Below are 22200 nucleotides of genomic sequence, written 5' to 3'. Positions count from 1 at the left end.
GAAAACACGGACCATATATACACACGAGGGTAATGGGGAACAGGTGGAAACAATCAGGGATCAGGAGGACAATCAGACCGGTGACACAAGAGGAAGGGCAAGTGACCTGAAACGAGAGGAGAGTTAGAATTTCAAAATAAAACCGGAAATGACAAGACAAACAAAACCAAATCACCACCGTGTGACAATTACTCCATAAACCAGTATGTTAGTATTTCATTAGAGGCTTGTTATTTAACAGCTGGGTTTTATACACACCGTAAATATAGAGTCCAGGTCTGTTTGTTGCTCCTGGGTAGACTGAACCCTGGGATCCTCTGAACTCTGCTGAACTCTGAGGAGAATATAAAAAGGTTAACATAATTACATAAAGACACCTACAGCAAATGTGTAGTGGTATGTTATGAAGAATGTTGATAAAAACAACACCACTACCACAACAACATCTACTTACTTTGTTTCTGAAGTGTTAAAGTCAATGAGTTCACCCTTGGACCTGTCACTCTTGAAGGACACACAGCTGGGTGTAGGATTCTCTGGCCTTTAACACATCACATACAGAGCTTTGACTGTTAATGATGAAACTAGAGTAATGTGAGTTTTGAACTGCCCTAACAGAATGAAGCCGTCAGCCTTAGTTTGGTGATGATAGAAAAACAAAAAACATTAAAATTTCATCACGTATGAAGTAATACTGATAATAACTCAATTATAAAAAGGGTCCACTTACTTTGTTTCAGATGTTTTTTGTCTTTTAAAGTCAATAGGCTCAGCCATGGAACAGTTACTCTTCATGGACACACAGCTGGGTGTAGGACAGTCTGTCCTCTCCTGTGTCTCTGTCCTTCAACACAACACATCCAGATGTTTGACTTTTCCTGATGAGACTAGAGTGACTCTTAACTCTGACATGAAGAACAGTTGTGGATTAGGATCCAGATCTCACCTGTGAGCTTTGGTTTGGTCGTCATATTCCTCACATGGATCTGGTTTAGAGGCAGAGAGTCCCTCCTCTCTGTCCTCACACTGATCCATAACAGAGCCGACACCTTAACACAAACACAACACATCATTCCATACTAATGGATGGATGCCAAACTCATCACCTGATTGTAGAGGATCTCAACCCAAACATCAGTGAGGTTTGTACCAATCAGACTAAGCAGTACATTGGACCTAATGAAGTTATTTCATGAGAATAAAATGAGGTCTTACTGGTTTATGTTCAAGAAGAACTGAAGTCTGTCTCACATCATCAAACTAAACAAAGACACAGACACAGAAAAGTTATTCAGTTTGTAGTCAGAGGTATTATTGATCACATCTGGGCTGATGTTGTGCGTACAGTTGGTCTCCGGGTAAATTAATCATCTTGACCATTTTTAAAGACATAAAGGTGATTACAACCCTAATATACTGGACATATTTGTGGTTCCACTGTGTTTTCTTTCCTTTGTGTTTCTCTTTCCTGATTTCAGGTATCTGAGGGTGAAGCTAAACTCTACCTAAGCAGGCCCACGTGATTATCACTGCAAGGACTAGATAATAATTATAAAAATACATTCGTACCTCATTATAAAGCGTTTCCAAGATTAGTAACCTGAATCTGTTAAACTTGCACGATAAACATTAAACATTAATATTCATTTATTTTTGTTGATCCTGTTGATGTCATATGAGCAGATCTTTAAACTGCGTCACTGCTCTGAAAATGAAAGTAAACCTGTCTGTCTGTGTAGAATAAAACAAATTAAACACTAGCTCAATAAACCGCAAATAAATAAATAAACAAACAAATAAATAAACAAACAAATAAATAAATTATTATATAAATTAATCAGACTGAATGTGTAGTCATTTCTTTACCTCTTTAGCAGCATTAGGTTGTATCTTTTATTTGAGCTGGTTATGTACGTTAGTTGTACTTACTGTTATCTGTGACCTACAGGCATGGATACACCCTGACAGGAGAGTTAGTAGAAAAACATCGATACACACTCTCAGACAGGTGTGAAAGAAACCAGTAAAGATAATGAATTAACATTAATTGTGGAGAAAGAGAATGAGGACGCCAACTAAAAAAAAATAAAAATAAAAAAAACAGTTGCAACCACTCTGCACCAGTGATGATGTTCTAACAATCAAAAGTTTAAACCTTAACTGCAAAACTCTACTCAGAAGCTGGATTTAGAGTCACTTCAGGTTTAATCCTGGTGGTTTACTTCTGAACGGACAGATGGAAAAATAAAACAAAACTTTATCTGCACGGAAACTGTAATATCTGCTGCTGAAGCACCAGAACAGACTGCTCCCCCTCCCCCCACCCTACCCCTATAAATGTGACGCACACAAAATGTATGGTCACATATTTATAATATTGGTTTATGTTTTTGTCCGAAAAGCAAAGTATTTCTGTAAAGAAATATTCCAAAAAAAATATAAATAAATAATACTACTAGACTTCTTTCTAATCCACTGTCAGTGTTTTACCAGCAGGAGGCAGTGTGGCGCTTTGCTTCTCCCATGGACTCTTGTTATTTTCTCAGTCTGCTGAGTGAAGCTGCTCTGAACAGAAGCACTTGTGGCCTGTCTCATTCTTTCTCCTGTTTTCCATGAATCTTATCTACCTATGGTTCTATAGTCAGGGACCTGGAACATTCCCTCATACCTGTGGTGACATGTTATGCTGATAGTTATCACATTAGAAGATCGTCCTTGATCAAATCTGGATGTCACAACGTTGGTTTTCTTCTGCCTGCTGAGTTTCTTTTAGTCTGGATCATGTTCATCTTCTTATGGTGTACTCTATGTTACTATGACATATACCACTCTACTGTCCATGTTTGTGGATCATCACCTGACACCAACACGTCCTGACTGGATCTGAAAAGCTGTGTTGATTGACAAAGTGTTTCTGTTATTTATTTACCTTCATGAGGTATTAAATCTCTAGTAGATGACTCTCATCACTGAGTGTCAGTAAAACCCAAGACTGGAGACTGACAAATGTTCTGTCTTCTTTTTACTGCAGTCTTGTTAGTGTTTGTGTGGTCCTGCAAAAGCAACTAGAGAGAAAAATAATCAACTCAGTTCACTGAATACCTGCCTCTTTATACCATTTATAACAAGAGTATTAAATCAGCCTTCCAGTAGGTGGCGCAATTGTTGTAGAGAAGGAGCCAGGAACCTTTTATCATCCTATGATCAGAATAAGAAAGACATATATGAACAGAACTATCTCCATAAATAAGACAATATGTTGATGATCCTGTTGATGCCTTTTGATGTTGATATGGAAGTTATATGGCTGTTATTAGGGACCTCCAGCCCAGTTCTTGTTCTTTCAAATAAAACAATACACTGCCTGAAAAAAAAAAAAAAAAAAAGCAAATAGGTAGGACCCTCCTATTGGATAATTACTGCATGGGTGATTATCTTTCATCTGATAACAACTTATTTAACCCCAACTGATGCAATGAGTAGCTTCTCATTTCTTCAACAACCATGTCTAAAGACACATCCTGTGGTCGTGGAAAAGATGTTAGTCTGTTTGAGAAGGGTCAAATCATTGGCATGCATCAAGCAGAGAAAACATCTAAGGAGATTGTAGAAACTACTAAAACTGGGTTAAGAACTGTCCAACGCATTATTAAAAACTGGAAGGATAGTGGAGAACCATCATCTTTGAGGAAAAAAAACCATCTTCCCTGATGTTCACGGGCATATTCCAAGATGACAATACCAGGATTCATGGGGCTCAGATTGTGAAAGAGTGGTTCAGGGAGCATGAGACATCATTTTCACACATGGATTGGCCACCACAGAGTCCAGACCTTAACCCCACTGAGAATCTTTGGGATGTGCTGGAGAAGGCTTTGTGCAGTGGTCAGACTCTCCCATCATCGATACAAGATCTTGGTGAAAAATTAATCCAACACCGGATGGAAATAAATCTGTTGACACTGGAAGATTATGGAAACAATGCCACAGAGAATGTGTGCTGTAATCTGTAATTGATATTTGTTTATTCAGGAAAATGAGCCAATATCACGTATCTGCGATTCCAAGTTCATTTCCAGGTCCAACCAGGGTCCATGTGTTCAGAAGTGTCAGTGTAATGAGACTCGGGTGTGGTTCAGTTCCTGGTTTAGTTTAAATAAATCAGGGATTTGTCTCAGTCTGATCTTCACAACACAGGTTTGTGGAAGTGTATGATGGCAACAGACAAAGGAGCTTTCTGAGGAGCTCAGAAAAATAGTTGTTGTTGCTCATCAGGCTGGAAAAGGTTCCAAAACCATCTCTAAAGAGTTTGGAACCCACAAATAATCCACAGTCAGACAGACTAAAGACGACCGTTCCCCACCAACAAAGATCACTCATTGACAAAATGTTTTGTGGTGAGATGAGACCAAAGTAGAATTGTTTGGTCTACTTTAGCACCTCACGTGTAATATTGGCTCATTTTCCCAAATAAACAAGTACAGAACTTTATTGACAAAGTGGTTCTGCTGACAGAAGGAGAGGTTGTTTGTCCAAAGCTTTATTGGCAGTCCTGAATGTCCTGAGTAGAAGAAGATGAACCAAGATGTCTCCACGTCTCCATCGTCTCTGTCCACATGGATTCCATCTTGGTTCATCTTGTTTTTCTACCTTCATGATTCCCCCTTCCTGGAAACTCCTCACCTGACAGTATCAGCAAGTGAGGACAATACAGTACAAGGAAACACAACAATAAAACTAAATACTACTACTAATAATAATAATAATAAAACGAAAACTAAAACTATTTGAGATGGAAGTAATATTAAGTAAAACATTACAAAATAATTTACATGTTGAGAAAGAAAATCTAAATACTCAGGCAATATGAACTATATACTAAATAAATTGTAAATGGTCTGTATATGAAACTACTCCTGATCACCAATGGCCAGTCTCTGGAAGTACTATTGGCCAATACAGATCACAGGGTCTTATTTTCTGTGTTTCAATAAGAGCTAAAAAAAAAAATCACTTTTTTCCATCAGTTCCTCAGGAATAATGAACTTATAGTTGATAGTTGATAAACACATAAAATCAGCATTAATAAAGACCTGCTCAATCATTTTTGTAAATTAGAAAAGTAGAAAAAAGTAGAAAGTACACAGAACACCAAGTCTGAAGATAAATTAAATAATAATAACAATAATAATAATAATACATTTTATTTATAGGCGCCTTTCACGACACAAATTGTTTAAAATAAAACACAATTCAATACACGAAATAGTTAAAATAAAACACAATTAAAGTACACACAAGCATAATATAGAACATATAGTTACATACAAATGACAGATAGAATGGGAGATAGAAGTGAGACTATGGAATGGAGTAGGCCTGTCTGAATAAATACGTTTTGAGCTGAGATTTGAAGGTGGTGACTGAGTCTGAATTTTTTAAGTGTTCTGGGAGGGCGTTCCACAGGCAGGGAGCTGAATGGGAGAAAGCTCTGAACCCCATAGTGGTCAAGCGAGTAGGTGGGATGGTGAGTTGTTGTGATGAGGATGGCCTAAGAGTGCGGGCAGGAATGTTTATTTGGAGCAGGTTAGTGAGGTAGTGAGGGGCGAGGTTGTTTAATGCCTTGAAGGTGAGAAGTAGGACTTTGTAGATGATACGGAATTTGACAGGAAGCCAGTGGAGTTGCTGCAGGACCGGTGTTATGTGACTTATGGAGGGGGTTCTAGTGATGATTCGTGTGGCGTAGTTTTGAACCAGTTGTAGCTTATGGATGGATTTGTCAGGTAAACCAAATAAAAGGGAGTTGCAATAGTCCAGACGGGACGTGACCAGGCTATGGACAAGAGTGGCAGTATTTTCAGGTGAGAGGGATGGACGGAGACGGGAGATACTGCGTAGGTGAAAATAGGCTGAACAGGTGATGTTGTTAATATGAGAATGGAAAGAAAGAGTGGTGTCAAGGATGACACCCAGACTCTTAACCTGGGGAGAGGGGGAGACAGGGGAATTGTCAATTTGAATAGAGAAGTTGTTTATATTAGATAGGGTGGTTTTGGTGCCAATGAGAAGAATTTCAGTTTGACTACTGTTGAGTTTAAGGAAGTTGGTGGAGAACCAGGTTCTGATTTCCTGAATACAGTCCGAGAGGTAAGTGGGTGGAAAGGTGGAGCTGGGTTTGGTGGACAAGTAGAGCTGGGTGTCATCCGCATAACAGTGGAAATTAATATTATACCTATGAAATATCTGGCCAAGGGGAATGAGGCAGATGACAAATAAAAGAGGACCAAGAACAGAGCCTTGGGGAACACCAGAGAAAAGGGGGGATGGGCGGGATGTAAATGTTTTTAACTGAATGAACTGAGTGCGGCCAGAGAGGTATGAGATGAACCAATTGAGAGGTGTGTCAGAGATACCGATGGAGGCTAGTCTATGGATGAGAATGGAGTGGGAGATTGTGTCAAATGCTGCGGTTAGATCAAGGAGAATGAGAATTGAAAGGAGTCCTGAATCAGCAGCCATAAGGAGGTCACTGGTGATTTTTAACAGAGTTGTTTCTGTGCTGTGTAAAGGGCGAAAACCAGATTGAAATTGTTCATATAGGTTATTGTCAGAGGTGAGAGAGGAATGAACAAAGGCAGTTATAAGAGGGGTGAGAGAGTGTATGGAGGCTTTAACAAGACCAGTTGGCAGGGGGTCGAGCTGGCAGGTGGATGGCTTAGCTTTCCTGATGAGGTCAGATATGTCGGAAAACGAGGGTTATTTGAAGTTAGAAAATGTAGAGGAGATAGTTTGGGCAGGTGGGAGGGGTGAGGTGTGTGTGCTGTGAGCTAGCTGTTGGTGGATAGTGTCAATCTTTGTGTTAAAAAATACCATAATGACGTTGCAGTAATCAGTTGAGTAGAAGTGAGGAGGAAGAGAGTCTGGGGGTTGTAGAGTTTTGTTAACCAGAGAAAAGATAGCCTTTGTGTTCCCATCATTTGAATTGATTTGATTTGCAAAATAAAGTGATTTGGCAGTAGATAGCATGGCCTTGTAGTGGAGAATGTGGTTATGGAACATGTCCTGGTGTATGGTGAGGCCAGATTTCCTGTAGAGGCGTTCTAGTTGACGTCCTTTGGCCTTAAGTTGACGGAGTTCGGGTGTAAACCAGGGTGCAGAGTGGGTAAAGGTGACAGTCCGTGTTTTCAGTGGAGCCAGGGAATCGAGGAGATTATGAAGTCCAGTGTTGTAATGGAAAAGCAGTTCATCGGGAGTGGATAAGTGGTTGAAGGGGGGGAGGGCAGTGATGCCAGTATTCAGAGCAGTTAAGTCAATGTCCTTAATATTACGAAATGATATGATGCGAGGTAGTTTAGATTTGAATAGTGCAAGGTTAACATTAAATGATATAAGCTTATGGTCAGAGATGGGGAGATCAATTGCAGAACAGTTAAAAGGAGTAGTACCAGAACAGTAGATCAGGTCCAGAATGTGTCCTTTTGAGTGGGTGGGAAAGTCAATAAACTGCTGTAATCCAAAACTGTCCAGGCAGGATGTGAAGCTTTTTGTGAAAGAATTTTTCAAATTGTCGAGATGTATGTTGAAGTCACCCAGTAGAATTATGTTAGGGCTGAGTGAGGATATGTGAGTGAAGAAGGTAGAGAATTCACTGATGAAATCGGTGTTGGGCTTAGGTGGACGATAAACATTGGCTATTATAGTAGGAGATGGTCCGTTCAGTTGAATGACCAGACATTCAAATGACTGGTGGGCTGGGATAGAGACAGACGAGACTTTCCATTTCTATGGTGAATTATTGCGATACCTCCCCCCCGTCCAATGGCACGGGGTTGACTGGTGTAAACATACCCGGGAGGAGATGCTTCATTCAGCTGGGAAAAGTAATTTGGTTGTTGCCATGTCTCTGTTAGGCATAAGACATCATACCTGTGGCCACTAATGAAATCCTGCAGAAGTTGTCCTTTACTGGAGAGAGAGCAGATATTAAAAAGTCCAAATTTGAGTATGTTTGACCAGGAGTGAGAGGAGGCTGTGCAGTAGTGGGATCATAGTCTAAGGGCGGGCTAGTGTGACATTTAATATTAACAAGATTGTTGGGGTTAACAGAAAATCGTCTAAATGAAGACAGAACTGGCCTGCTGGAGGATACAATGGTGTAGCTAGGGTATGTACTGCACGAAGATGGCCTAAAGGGGGAGCTAGTGAGATCAGTAGTAACTGCTGACTCACACAGAGAGGAGGGCGAGGAAGAGTAGCCATGAAAAGATGGAGGATGGGTAGTTTGAACATCCTTCCACGAGAGGGCGTCGGCACCCTGGGTGGGCAGGGGTGGAGGCGCTAAGAGGCCAGGTGATGGTAATGATGATCGTAGTCACGCACGGATGGACAGCTGATATAATACGGCATGCTGTATGTTAGCTGCAAGCAAGCGACTCCCGGACTTGTTTAGATGGAGGCCGTCAGGTGAGAAAAGAGAGGGGCGGGACCAAAAAGAGTCAAAGTTATGGATAAAGTTAATCTTGAATGAGCCGCACATTGACTGCAGCCAGGTGTGAAGATAAAGAAGGCGGCTGAAAGGCTCAGGGCCGCGGCCCGACGTGGGGATAGGGCCGGAGATGAAAATGGATTTACCGCTGTTGCTGAGGAGATCCAACAGACGAATAAAATTGACTTTGGTAATCTCCAAGTGCCAGCGACTGGTGTCACATGTGCCAACATGGACAATTATCTTTGTGATGGACGATGGAAGTGACGTTAAGAGACTGAGAAGTTTGTTCAGGATATCAACAGTTGTGGCCCCGGGAATACAGTGGGTAATGGCATTGAAGAAACGGATGTTTCCCACCAGCGAGTCGCAGAGAATCAGCGCCGTCGGAGGGAAATTATACTGACGCTTCTGATGTTGTCTACTGTAAATGGTCTAACAAGGACAGTAGTGCAAGCTTCACAACTTTGAAATACTCATAGCATCTTAATTTCCATGGCCCACCCGTGTTAATGACATGTCCAGAGTGAACAGTCACTGACTATATTCAGTCAGCAGTGTGTTTCTTATTTGTCTGCAGTTCATAAATAGACACAGAGGAGTCGTCTCCAAACCCAAAGCCAGGGTAGAGAGGTTCAGTGAATGTGGAGTGGAAGGTGTAGAGATGATACAGTATGTTGTTACAGACTTCATAGAAGGAGATGGTTCCAGCAGAGTAGTTCACATACACTGCTACTCTGTTAGATCCATAGGAAGGAGAGAATGGTAGCTCTATTATTTTCTTGTTGTAACAGACAGAGTAACCACTCTCAGAGCACCACAGACTCCAGGACTGATTATTGTTCCCAAACCAACAGTCTTCAGTGTTTCCTCTTCTTCTGGTTGTTTTATAAGTCACTGCTATCAGGACTTCTCCTTTCCACTCTACCTCCCAGGAACAGCGATCAGTAACTTCATCTGTACACAGAACCTGACAGTGTTCAAATCTCTCTGGAGTAAGATGAATTATCTGTCTCTCTCTTAGCACCTTTGCCCTTGTGTTGTTATCAGACAGCTGGAGGTATCTGTGTGCTGTGTTTGGGTCCAGTGTGAGTTTACAAGCATCTGATTGAGAAGACACATATATTTATTCATGGAACAGATCAGTGTTAGTGTCCTAGGTTTATTAAATGAATAAATGAGTGTTGCTATGATTAATTTTATTATTCTGGTGAATCAAACACACACTTACACTTTCTCAGACCAGGTTTCATTCTCTGCTCTCCACTATGGTCCACCCTGAAAAGAAGAAGGCTTATCTTGTTAACGTCCTCTAAATCTGAAAGAAGTATATCTATGAATATTTCCTAAAGACGTTGCCATCCAATATGAATTCTATCAGAGTTGAACATGAAGAAATGTTGTGGGTTCAAGGGCGGCACAGTGGAAAGGTAGTAAGCACTGATGCCTCACAGCGAGATGGTCCCGGGTTCGAACCCATGGGCTGACTGGGCCTTTCTGTTTGGAGTTTGCATGTTCTCCCTGTGTCTGCGTGGGTTCTCTCCTGGTACTCCCGCTTCCTCCCACCGTCCAAAGACATGCTCATTAGGTTAATTGGTGATTCTAAATTGGCCATGAAGTGAGTGTGAGTTGAATGGTTGTCTGTCTCTCTGTGTTAGCCCTGCGATAGCCTGGCGACCTGTCCAGGGTGTAAACCGCCTTTCGCCCATTGACAGCTGGGATAGGCTTCAGCAGACCCCGTGACCCATAACAGGAATAAGCAGGTACAGAAAATGAATGAATGAAGAAATGTTGTGCGTTCATACTTGAGTGTGTCCAGTCTCCAGTCTGGATTCTCTTTTATATCAGACAGCAGCTTCACTCCTGAGTCTCCTAGATGATTGTAACTCAGGTCCAGTTCTCTCAGATGGGAGGGGTTAGAGGTCAGAGCCGAGACCAGAGAAGAACAGCCCTCCTTTGTGACCTGACAACCTGACAAACTACACACATAATTACATCCAGTCTATAAGCATCAATTCTTTTAAATATAGACAAAAACTAGCCAATGTGGGTGACTAAAGGGAAAATGTTTTGTGGTTTTGGTGTAACCAGTGGATATCCAGATAATGGATATTAAGTTTTTGTTTACTTGCTAAATACAACATGTTAGCTTTCCTTGCTAGCATACCTGCATTCAATCACTCCAACTCAAATGTGATTTCTTGGACTATCATTCCCATCAGTCTCAACTGTACTTTCTGTTTAGCAAATGTTAATCATTAGCATTCTTATCTTATGTTAGCATGCTAGTGTTAGCATTTGCACTAATCACCATAAGTTAGGGATATTGTTATTTACATGAGTGCTTTTCCTATTTGGTCTGAATATTAATGAAATAAGTAAAAGTTCCCTTTGATATTACTAATAATGAATGAGAAGAAACACCATTTTTATTACCCCCAAAATTTAGACAATAACAAGGATAGCCCCAAATAACAAAAATTAACAATGTCAGTAGCAGGTGTTTCCACCATTTTCCGCAATGACAGCTTGACAGCAACGTCTCATGCTCCTCACTAGCCTCATGATGTTGTTCTGAGGCAATGCGTTCCACTCTTCCACAAGTGCGACACGCAGTTCTGCCAGGTCACGTGGGGCTGGGGTACGATCATCCAGTCTCTGCTTCAGCTGGTCCCAGACGTGCTCTATGGGGTTCAGGTCAGGGGACATTGCTGGCCATACCATATGAGGCACTCTGACTTCCTGAAGTCGAGCTTTGACAATTCTGGCACGATGTGGTGGAGCATTATCATCCATGAACAGAAAGTTGGGGGTATGCTGGCGTAATTGGGGGATGATGATGGGTTCTATGATGTCTCTGAGGTAAGAATGTGCAGTGACTGAGCCATCTACAATAACCAAATCTGTTTTGCGCTGACTGGTGATGCCTGCCCAGACTGTTGCACTTCCTCCACCAAAGCGAACCCTGGGGACCATGTTGACCTCGGCGTATCGCTCACCTCGCCTTCTCCTGCAACGCTGACGACCATCATTTCTGTGCAAGGTCACCCGACACTCATCAATGAACAGGACGGTAGACCACTGCTGTTTTGTCCAGGTCACATGATCTTGTGCCCACTGCAAACATTCAAGGCGGTGTCTTGGTGTCAGTGGAATCACCTGCAACGGTCGTCTGGCATTCAAGCCAAAGCGGTGGAGTCGGTTGTGAATGGTTTGTCTGGAAACCCTAGTACCCCTCACATCTCGTAAATGGGCCAGCAGCTGTGAGGCAGTTGCATAACGATGTCTGAGTGCATAGGTCCTTAGGTACTGGTCATCGTTGAGGTCTGTCACTCGTGGGGCTCCACTCCTGGGTTTGTCACAAACTCTGTCAGTAGTTCTGTGTCTTGATGCAAGTCTGCTGATGACACTTTGAGACACACCAAGTTCACAAGCAACATCTGACTACCTGCCACCGACCCGAAGACGCGCTATGGCCAGGTGGCGCTGCTCGTCCGTTAAGTGACGTTGTGTGTTCATGGCTGTTTGAATGATGAACTTGGAATGACTTACTGACAATACCAGCTTTTTATACCCACATAATGTTGAAATTGTTGCCACATTGAAAAGGGTTGTCTTTCAGTATTTTTTGGTATTGGCCCCAATATGTAAGGCACACTGTACACAGTGAGACCATTACATGGAAAACACAAAATGAGGTGTCTATCACCCCAATACAATTGCCTCCCTATCCCAAAAATGTGAAACAAACATCCACTGAGTCTCTCACAATATCCCTAACTTATTGTGAGTAGTGTATTTTAAAGCACTGCTTGGTACAGCCTCACAGAGCTGCAGGTTTTGCTGTAGATCTTTAACTATTTTTTAAAAATATTTTCATCATTGGAAAATAGAATCAAGTATAGAAAGAAATAGTCACTTTCACTACCATGAATAGATCATTTGTTTTGACATCATATCTAGTGATTTTTATATATCAGCATCCCCAGAAAACCAAACAAACAAAAAAATAAAATAAAAAATCTAAAACTAATAATTATCTACCAGAGCTACATAAAAAGTCATGGGCATAAAATGTGTAGAGATATGAGGTATAATTGAGGTAACATTCAGCAGCATTCAAACATCATAAACTACTGACTCCTGACCTGAGAGTTTCCAGTAGACAGTGTGGACTCTTCAGTCCATCAGAAAGAAGCTTCACTCCTGAATCCTTCAGGTCGTTACCACTCAGGTCCAACTCTCTCAGACATGAGGACTGGGAGCTGAGAACTGAGGCCAGAGCTTCACAGCTTCTCTCTGACAGGTTACAATCACTCAACCTGAAAAGAAGGAAGTAAGAGGACATAATGATGTTGTCTGTTGTCTCAGTATATTTCATCACTGATGACATTTTCTTACACATTGTTCTACAGAAAAGAAACTACAATGTATGATGCATTATTACTTAAATGAGTACAGTCGAGGCCACAAGTCTACGTCATAAAAAAATATTTTTTACTACTCCATAGAAATTGTGTTAAACCACAGTTTTGTTGGTAATGAGTTTAAAGATAGGCCTTAATATGACAATGACACTCCTTGATGGCAGCAGCCACCCCCAGCAGGATGCAGCCTGACACAGGCACACACACAAAAACACCTTAGGAACAACTAAAAAAACATGAAGAACAGCACAAGGTGTTAACCTGGCCTCCAAATTCACTAGATCCCAAACTGATCAAGTATCTGTGGGATGAAAATCAGCTTTATTGTCAATTCTGACCAGACATATGTGTAACACATACACAGGATTTCCCCAGGCCTACAGTGCAACAACTTAGACATAGAATGTACACATCTGAGATGAAAAAAAAAAGAGGAAAGAAAAAAAATATACAGTGCATCCGGAAAGTATTCACAGCGCTTCACTTTTTCCACATTGTGTTATGTTATAGCCTTTTTCCAAAATTAAATGTATTTTTGTTCGTCACAATTCTACACACAACACTCCATAATGACAAAATGATTTTTTTTTTTTTTTAGATTTTTGCAAATTTATTAAAAATAAATAACTAAGAAATCACATGTACAGAAGTATTCACAGCCTTTGCTCAATACTTTGTTGGTGCACCTTTAGCAGCAATTACAGCCTCAAGTCTTTTTTAATATGATGCCACAAGCTTGGCTCACCTGTCTTTGGGCTGTTTTGCTCATTCCTCTTTGCAGCACCTCTCCAGCTCCTACGGTTGGATGGAAAGTGTCAGTGTGCATCCATTTTCAGATCTCTCCAGAGATGTTCATTCAGATTCAAGTCTGGGCTCTGGCTGGGCCAGTCAAGGACATTCACAGAGTTGTCCTGAAACTCCTTTGCTATCTTGGCTGTATGCTTAGGGTTGTTGTCTTGCTGAAAGATGAACTGTCACCCTAGTCTGAAGTCAAGAGAGCTCTGGAGCAGGTTTTCATCCAGGATGTCTCTGCACCTTGCTGCATTCACCTTTCCCTCTATCCTGACTAGTCTCCCAGTTCCTGCTGCTGAAAAACATCCCCACAGCATGATGCTGCCACCACCATGCTACACTGTAGGGATGGTACTGGCCTGGTGATGAGCAGTGCCTGGTTTCCTCCAAACATGACGCCTGGTATTCAGGCCAAAGAGATCAATCTTTGTCTCATCAGACCAGAGTATTTTGTATTGAGTATTGGTGGATTGCTGCTGAGATGGTTGTCCTTCTGGATGGTACTCTTCTCCCCACAGAGGAATGCTGGAGACAGAGTGACCATCAGTTTCTTGGTCACCTCCCTGACTAGTGCCCTTCCGCCCTGATCGCTCAATTTAGACGGCCGGCCAGCTTTAGGAAGTCCTGGTGGTTCCAAACAGTGAGGCCACTGTGCTCACTGGGACCATTAAAGCAGCAGAAATCTTTCTGTACCCTTCTTCAGATTTGTGTGTTGAGCTGAGATGCAGGCCACACCCTCTCTACCTGGGTGCTTCAGCACTGGGTGTGACTCTCAGCCTGAAGGCAGCCAGTTAATCACCAGGTGGAAATGATCTGGTGATCGGGGGAATTGGAGTCACTCACAGGGGGTAAGCAGGCTGTGAAGATGTGTGAAGAAATTGGGCCTGGATAAGTGACACCACAAGACTAAAGCTTGTTCAAACAAGGAAGAAGGAGTCGGTGAGCTTTTGTTTGTGCCATGTGGACTTTAGCATTTAAATTAATCATATAATCAAATTCAGGTTAAAATGTGTGTACTGGTGTAAAGCATGTGCTTGAATTATAAGTTAAAATGTCATCCATTTAATATCATGTAGGTTTAAAAGTAATGTATTTTAAAGGACTTTAAAAGGTTAAAAGCTAAAAGTATGGGATTGTGTATTTGTAGGAGGTTAAAGCTGCTAGAGTTAAAGGTTAAAATCATTTAAACAGTGCTTTAAAAGTGTCTTCAATTTTCTTTTCTACTTTCAAGATTAATTTCTAGTAGTTTAAAATTAAGTATTTGATCTTGGGTTATGTTGGTTTCTTGGGGTACATTTTTCTTGACCTATTTGTATTTGTGTTTGGGTTTAAGGTTTTTCACCTGCATTTGGCCACGACAACTTTCAAAATAAAAGAAAGACAAGAAAGAATTGATTCCTGGTCATTGAGTGAATTCCAGTCCAAATCTTCAGTTACAGGCTGCCCTTTCAAGTGGGGGAAATTGCGGGGTTGAACCTCACTAGAGTGAGGACCACTTGACATTGTGATTCAAGACAATCATGTCTCGGAGGTCTACAGAAAATTCCTTTGACTTCATGCTTGTTTGTGCTCTGACATGCACTGTCAACTGTGGTACCTTATATAGACAGGTGTGTGCCATTCCAAATCATGTCCAATCAACTGAATTTACCACAGGTGGACTCCAATTGACCTTTGGCTAAGCCCCGCCCCCCTTAGTTACTGTTGCTTCGTCCGACATTCTCTTCTGGGCTGTGGTTTTCTGGTTATCTATAAGGCTCTGGTATCAATATCAAGGAGCAACACTGTTCATGCATAGCTGGGTACGTCTCTATTCACTTCTATAATCGTTATTACGAAGCAAACGGACTAACGTTACGCACGTATAACGTTGTATTTCTTCAGCGTGTGCTAGCGTATCAACAACTATGCAACTTAAGCTGTAACGGTGATGTTTTGGTTAGCTTCACAGGGTTTTGCGCGCACATCATTGGGCTTATCTATACCCTGGATGCTGGATATATACCGACAGTATAGCCTGCCGAGACCGAAAATATGAGACGCCTGCGTTAAAGTCAATGGAGCGCTGTGGAAAAAGTGTCGGACCCCTGTGGGAGCTCTCTTGGCTGTGATTGGTCAATCTACATTCTAGGGCGGGGCTTAGCCAAAGGTCAATTAAGCTGTAAAAACAATTCAAAGATGATCAGTGGAAACAGGATGCTCCTGAGCTCAATTTTAAGATCCATGGCAAAGGCTGTGAATACTTATGTACATGTGATTTCTTATTTATTTTTAATAAATTTGCAAAATTCTGAAAAATCACTTTTGTTCACATTGTCATTATGGGGTGTTGTGTAGAATTTTTGGGGAAAATTTAATTTCATCCATTTTGGGATAAGGCTTTAACATAAAATGTGGAAAAAGTAGAACACTGAGAATACTTTCCAGATACACTGTACATATATAAAATAAAAAATAAGGCACTTGATAGACCGACATAAAGTAGCTAGTGCAACCAGTAAGTTGGGCTGTTGAATTATAAGTGAACTAATCTCTCTGTAAACGGCTGCTGGAATAATTACTTCATGCATAAAGCAGGTGTCCTAACAGACTTGCTAAAAATATAATTTGTTAACAGAAAACGTGTGGAGCGCTTAAAAAATTCTGTTTTGGACTGCCTTTAGGCAATTTGCACCTTTTCAGTTTAATGTCTGTAAAATACCTTGATGTTAGATTCCTTAATATCCCTTGGCAATGTTTAAGTCCTATTATCTGATGTACTGTAATTATTCAAACTAGGGCAGCACGGTGGAACAGTGGGTAGCGTTGGGGCCTCACAGCAAGAAGGTCACTGGTTTGAATCCCCGGGACAAAGGCCTTTCTGTGTGGAGTTTGCATGTTCTCCCCGTGTCTGCGTGGGTTTTCTGCATGGGTTTTCTCCGGGCACTCCAGTTTCCTCCCATCATCAAAACATGCTAAGTGTTAGGCACCGGTCAGGTTGGCCCACAGTGGTGGCGAGCGCGAGTGCAGCGGCTCACCAGCAACCCTCCATGTCTGACCATGCAATCTCGTTATATGATACTTGTATAATATAATGTCAAATACAGGCTCTTTATCTTTTAATTAATTGAGTGTCATCCGTTTTTGACTGTTAGTTGATCATCTGACTATGAATGTGTTGACTTTGAAGAAATATGTTCCTCAAACACATTTTATTGCTTTGCATTTCCAGGTTTATCAACCAAGACTACAAAACCTTTATCTCTTTATAAAATGTCGTGCTCCTAGAGGTTGTATTGTTAAAGCACTTGGTAACTGTATGATTCAAAGTGCTATCTGTATGAAGATAAACATCATGTATGGTACTAATATACTGTATGTTGCAGACTTTTTCACTTACAGAGCTCTTCTGGAGGCTTTGATGACTGGCAGCATCCTGAGCAGAGCATCTTCTGAAGCAGAAAACTTCTTCAGGTCAAACACATCCAGATCTTTTTCTGATGACAGTAATGTAAAGACCAGAGCTGACCACTGAGCAGGAGAGAGATTCTTTCTGAAGAGTCTTCCTGAACTCAAGAACCATTGGATCTCCTCTGTTAGAGAATGATCCTTCAGTTCATTCAGACAGTGGAACAAATTAAGGCTTCTCTCTGTAGGAAGATCTTCACTGATCTTTTTCTTGATGTACTTCACTGTTTTTCTGTTGGTCATTTGTCTGTTTCCTCTCTCTTTCACCAGGCCGTGTAGAAGACTCTGACTGGTATGAACTGAAAGACCCAGGAGGAAGCGCAGGAACAGATCCAGGTGTCCATTTGGACTCTGCAAGGCCTTGTCCACAGCACACTGGTGGAGATGATCTAGGTCAAATTTGTCTTCAAACAATCTATTCCAGAGGGAGGATTTTTGTGATTTTCCCATCATATTGACACCATGATTAATGAATGTCAAATGAACATAGAGAGCAGCCAGAAACTCCTGAACACTCAGATGGACGAAGCAGAACACCTTGTCCTGGAACAGTCCTCTCTCCTCTTTAAAGATCTGTGTGAACACTCCTGAGTACACTGAGGCTGCTCTGATATCGATGCCACACTCTGTCTGGTCTGATTCATAGAAGATCAGGTTTCCTTTCTGCAGCTGATCAAAAGCCAGTTTTCCCAGAGACTCAATCATCTTCCTGCTCGCTGGACTCCAGAGTGGATCTGTCTCAGATCCTCCATCATACTTGACCTTCTTCACTTTGGTCTGAACAACCAGGAAGTGGATGTACATCTCAGTCAGGGTCTTGGGCAGCCCTCCTCTCTCTCTGGTTTCCAACACATCCTCCAGAACTGTAGCAGAGATCCAGCAGAAGACTGGGATGTGACACATGATGTGGAGGCTTCGTGATGTCTCGATGTGGGAGATGATCCTGCTGGCCTGCTCCTCATCTCTGAATCTCTTCCTGAAGTACTCCTCCTTCTGGGGGTCAGTGAACCCTCTGACCTCTGTCACCATGTCAACACACTCAGGAGGGATCTGATTGGCTGCTGCAGGTCGTGTGGTTATCCAGAGGCGAGCAGAGGGAAGCAGTTTCCCCCTGATGAGGTTTGTCAGCAGCACATCCACTGAGGTGGACTCTGTAACATCAGTCAGGATCTCAGTGTTGTGGAAGTCCAGAGGAAGTCGACACTCATCCAGACCGTCAAAGATGAACACAACCTGGAACTCTTCAAACCTGCAGATTCCTGCTTCTTTGGTTTCAGTGAAGAAGTGATGAACAAGTTCCACAAAACTGAACTTTCTCTCTTTCACCACATTCAGCTCTCTGAAAGTAAATGGAAATACGAGGAGGATGTCCTGGTTGGCTTTGCCTTCAGCCCAGTCCAGAGTGAACTTCTGTGTTAAGACTGTTTTCCCAATGCCAGCCACTCCCTTTGTCATCACTGTTCTGATTGGTTCATCTCTATGAGCTGATGCTTTAAAGATGTTTTCACATTTAATTCTATTTTCCAGTTCATCTGCCTTTCTAGACGCTGCTTCAACCTGTCTGACCTCATGTTCATCATTGACCTCTGTTGACTCTCCCTCTGTGATGAAGAGTTCAGTGTAGATCTGATTCAGAAAGGATGAGTTTCCTGCTTTAGCAATCCCCTCAAACACACACTGGAACTTCTCCTTTAGATCTGATTTGAGTTTACATTGACACAGTCCAGAAGAAGTTCCTGAAAGAACAAATGACATTTGTTATTAATAAAGGATTAAATAAACTCTAAATGTTATAGCAAATCTTATACAGATATTTAAGAGTAACTGCTGCAATTTACCCCTCTGTTTTGTTCAGGTCAAATACATATGAGTACAGAATATTTTTAGGCAACTAAAATGAAAAAGTTGTCTAAAGTTTCTTACTACTCAGCAGACAGTCAGCCAGCCCCTCTTGCTTTATTTTCCTCATATAGTGCAGGGTGATGTTCAGAAAAGCTTCTCTGATTATGCTCTTCTTCTCTTTCTCTTCACCATCCTCCTCCTCTTCAGCATTCCTCTGGCTCTTCAAGGTCTCTTGGTCTAGACTCAGGAGATGCTGTATTTTCTTCAACTCATCTGTCACAAAGCTGACAATGTTCTCTTTAAGAATCTGGAAAAATATGTAAACATAATTTTCTATTAAAATGCAGTCCATATATTTGGAGGCTGACACAATTTTAGCTATTTTAACTTGTCTAATTCCACAGTTTGGCACATTCTAAGCAAAAAGAACAAACTGGTGATCTCTGCAATAGAAAAGATAGATGTGCACAGAGGACAACAGTGGAGTATGATCACAGGAGAAGAAAAACCTCCAGATGGATATCATTATCTAAGTCTACCATAGAATGAAGGCTTCATAAGACCAAATGAACAGAAGGTTCACAACAAAGTGCAAACACTGCATAAGCCCCAGTCATGGAAGATCCAGATTAGACATTATCATAGGACATCTAAAACAAACCAGATTACTTCTGGAACAGCATTGTTTGGTGAAACTGAAATCAACCTGTACTAGAATGACAGGAAGATAAAAGTATGGAGAAGGCTTGGAATGGACCATGAGCTGAAGCATACAACATCATCTGTAAAACACTGGAGGCAGTAGGATAGTGTAGGCATATGGTACATGGTATCCAATGGTATTGAGTCACTATAGTTTATTGGTAATGAGACAAAAGAGACAAAGAGAGACAAAGACCCAAATCATACTTTGTTTTAGATCCATATCAGTGTTGTTTTCGTCAACGATGACGATGACAGAATTATTTCCTTGACGCCAATTTTTTTCATGACGATAACGAGACAGTGACGAGCTAAACATGGCTCTTTGATGACTAAAACATGACTAGACGTGTGTAAGCTGTCATTGACGAGACGAGACTGGACGAAAATGCTAGTGGGTGGTCTGTCAGATGTTCAAAATCCATGACATTTCTGCCTATTGTCTGTCAAAATCTAAAAAATATCAGCAATGGTGCTGCATCCTATCTTTGTTTGGTCACGCCCACCACATGGCAGCACGCCAGCATCTGTGACATTCTGCACAACACACCTGCCGTCACAGTCACACTAAATGATGGACCTTGGTGGCAGCGGCAAGGGCCGTGGTGGTCAGAAACGACGAGATGATATATGGCAGGGGTGCTCATTACGTTGATCATGATCGACCAGTAGATCGCGAAGGTAGTGCGGGTAGATCGAGTGTCACTGAAAACTGTTTTTAGATGTTAGTTTAAAACATTTATCCGTTGCAACTCCAAAACAAACAGCAAGACAAACGTTAATCTTTATTTATTTTTACTTTATATTTGCAACATGTATGACAGAGCAGGTGATTAAAGTGTATCTAGCCACTAGGGGCGCTGCCGCGCTCCATCAGGCAGAGTGCCGCTGATTGTGAGAGAGAGAGTAAGAGACTGATGACGGTGAGACGTTTGTATAGCGAGTGGATGACGTTGAGCTGCTACTTTGTATCGGTTGATCCGCTAGTTGTGTTTCAGTGTGCGTCCAGAGAAACGTAAGTTATATTGTTTATTTTACTGGATGCCTACATTGTTGTTATATTTTTCAGTTTACATCTGGTGCTACAGTGTGTAATTCTAGCAGTGTTAGCTATCACCGCTGATGGTTTAAACGGCCAATTTATGTTATATTTATGCCACTGACCTCTTTCTTTGTAGTCAGTTAAATATTTGATACTGAGTATATTCATTCTGTATATGATGTTTAATATAATTTCATGCTAATGATAATTAGCTTATTATTTCGGATTGTGTGCTATAGACAAGCATATTGGGAGTTGTTTATTGATGGCTGTTGTTTTCATTTATTCCAGAACCACACACACACACACCAGCACTCCACATCTGTAAGTGTTAGCTGTTTACACTGGATTAAAGTGCCATAAAAGGATCACCGGTTTCCTGCTTCATCCTTGTTTATTCAAGTCTTGGGGGACACTTATAAAGGGCGTTCTAACAGACGCACACTTCGCGATTACAAACCAGAGAAACCAGCCTAAAAGTGTTAAGCCTCCATCACAATGCCCTCAGTTTAGCAGCACACATCCACAGCCACGCACAACTTTAACAACAATTAACTCAAGACTACCGTCTTTCTTAAAGAGACAGCACTATTTTTGTAAAGGTGCAGTGCACCAGTTTTTCTTGATAAAAATAAAGACAAGAATGTCTTTGTTCTTGGCTTTTTTGGAGTAATGAACATCGATTCTACTGTTACCACTTTATCTGTGTGTAATGCATAATCCTTATAGTAGATCAGAAAGTATTTGCTGTTGGGTGGAAAACTTGTCTAAAACCATATCTGTATTATTGTAATTATTGGTGAAAATACTTTTTTTTCTTTTAACTAAAATTGACGAAAACTAGACTAAAACCATCACATATAGAAATGACAAAAATGTGACGAAAACTAATAAGCATTTTCGTCCAAAAGACTAAGACTAAATCTAAAATGGCTGCCAAAAACAATAGTTATCCATATATGTTTTAGATCAGGGGTCCCCAATACTTCAATACAATGACAGATTGAGGGCCGGCTAGACCAAGATCATCTCATGCATTCCTGAGTGAGCTGCTGCAAAACTCTAGCATTCAAAGTAGTTAGCCTTCAAATTTATATCTACAACTAAATGCAGAAGAGGTATAAAAATGAGTGGGAGTGCTGGAACAACCTTGAATTCACCTTTGAAGCTGAGCTTGAACTTTAAGTCTGTATAAAACTATAACATGAACATGTTTTGGTAAATGCTTAAATTAACAAAAAACCTAGATTATTAAGGACAACACACAACAGTGGCCTCTTGGAACAGACTCTTGTTAATATTTGCTCCCCACATCAGCACATTTCATCTACTACACCTGGACTACATCAGTCTCTATGTGTATGTTGTGTTCCACATGACACTGATTGATGTCTGTCAAAAAGTACAAGATTCAATCTGTATTACTCCATAAACCAGCATGTTAGTATTTCATTAGAGGCTTG

General features: G+C 41.2%; 2 protein-coding genes across 4 annotated transcripts in view; both read right to left on the bottom strand.

The window, feature by feature from the left end:
* Positions 1–22200, bottom strand: part of LOC311499817 (NLR family CARD domain-containing protein 3-like) — a 47702-nt gene that overhangs the window by 7448 nt on the left and 18054 nt on the right. The window contains exons 1-6 of one of the 3 annotated variants that reach the window (XM_084560946.1): positions 1930–2307; positions 1216–1260; positions 947–1049; positions 731–844; positions 455–541; positions 259–334 (exon numbers count right to left, since the gene is read on the bottom strand). In XM_084560946.1, the coding sequence (XP_084417072.1) occupies positions 259–334; positions 455–541; positions 731–844; positions 947–1035 (366 nt within the window). In that variant the 5' untranslated portion in view covers positions 1036–1049; positions 1216–1260; positions 1930–2307. Of the gene's footprint in view, positions 1–258; positions 335–454; positions 542–730; positions 845–946; positions 1176–1215; positions 1261–1929; positions 2308–22200 lie in introns of those variants that run through there. The other 2 variants (XM_084560947.1, XM_084560945.1) reach the window with 2 other exon arrangements.
* Positions 9033–22200, bottom strand: part of LOC311499394 (protein NLRC3-like) — a gene marked incomplete at its 3' end in the record, with an annotated part of 29311 nt that continues 16143 nt past the window's right edge. The window contains exons 6-11 of the mRNA XM_084560345.1: positions 19075–19300; positions 17084–18887; positions 12634–12807; positions 10291–10464; positions 9717–9763; positions 9033–9589 (exon numbers count right to left, since the gene is read on the bottom strand). Of these exons, the coding sequence (XP_084416471.1) occupies positions 9033–9589; positions 9717–9763; positions 10291–10464; positions 12634–12807; positions 17084–18887; positions 19075–19300 (2982 nt within the window). The remainder of the gene's footprint in view (positions 9590–9716; positions 9764–10290; positions 10465–12633; positions 12808–17083; positions 18888–19074; positions 19301–22200) is intronic.

This window comes from Chelon labrosus (genome assembly GCF_963514085.1).
Source record: "Chelon labrosus genome assembly, chromosome: 14".
Lineage (NCBI taxonomy): Eukaryota > Metazoa > Chordata > Actinopteri > Mugiliformes > Mugilidae > Chelon > Chelon labrosus.
This window is presented reverse-complemented; position numbering and strand designations above follow the sequence as displayed.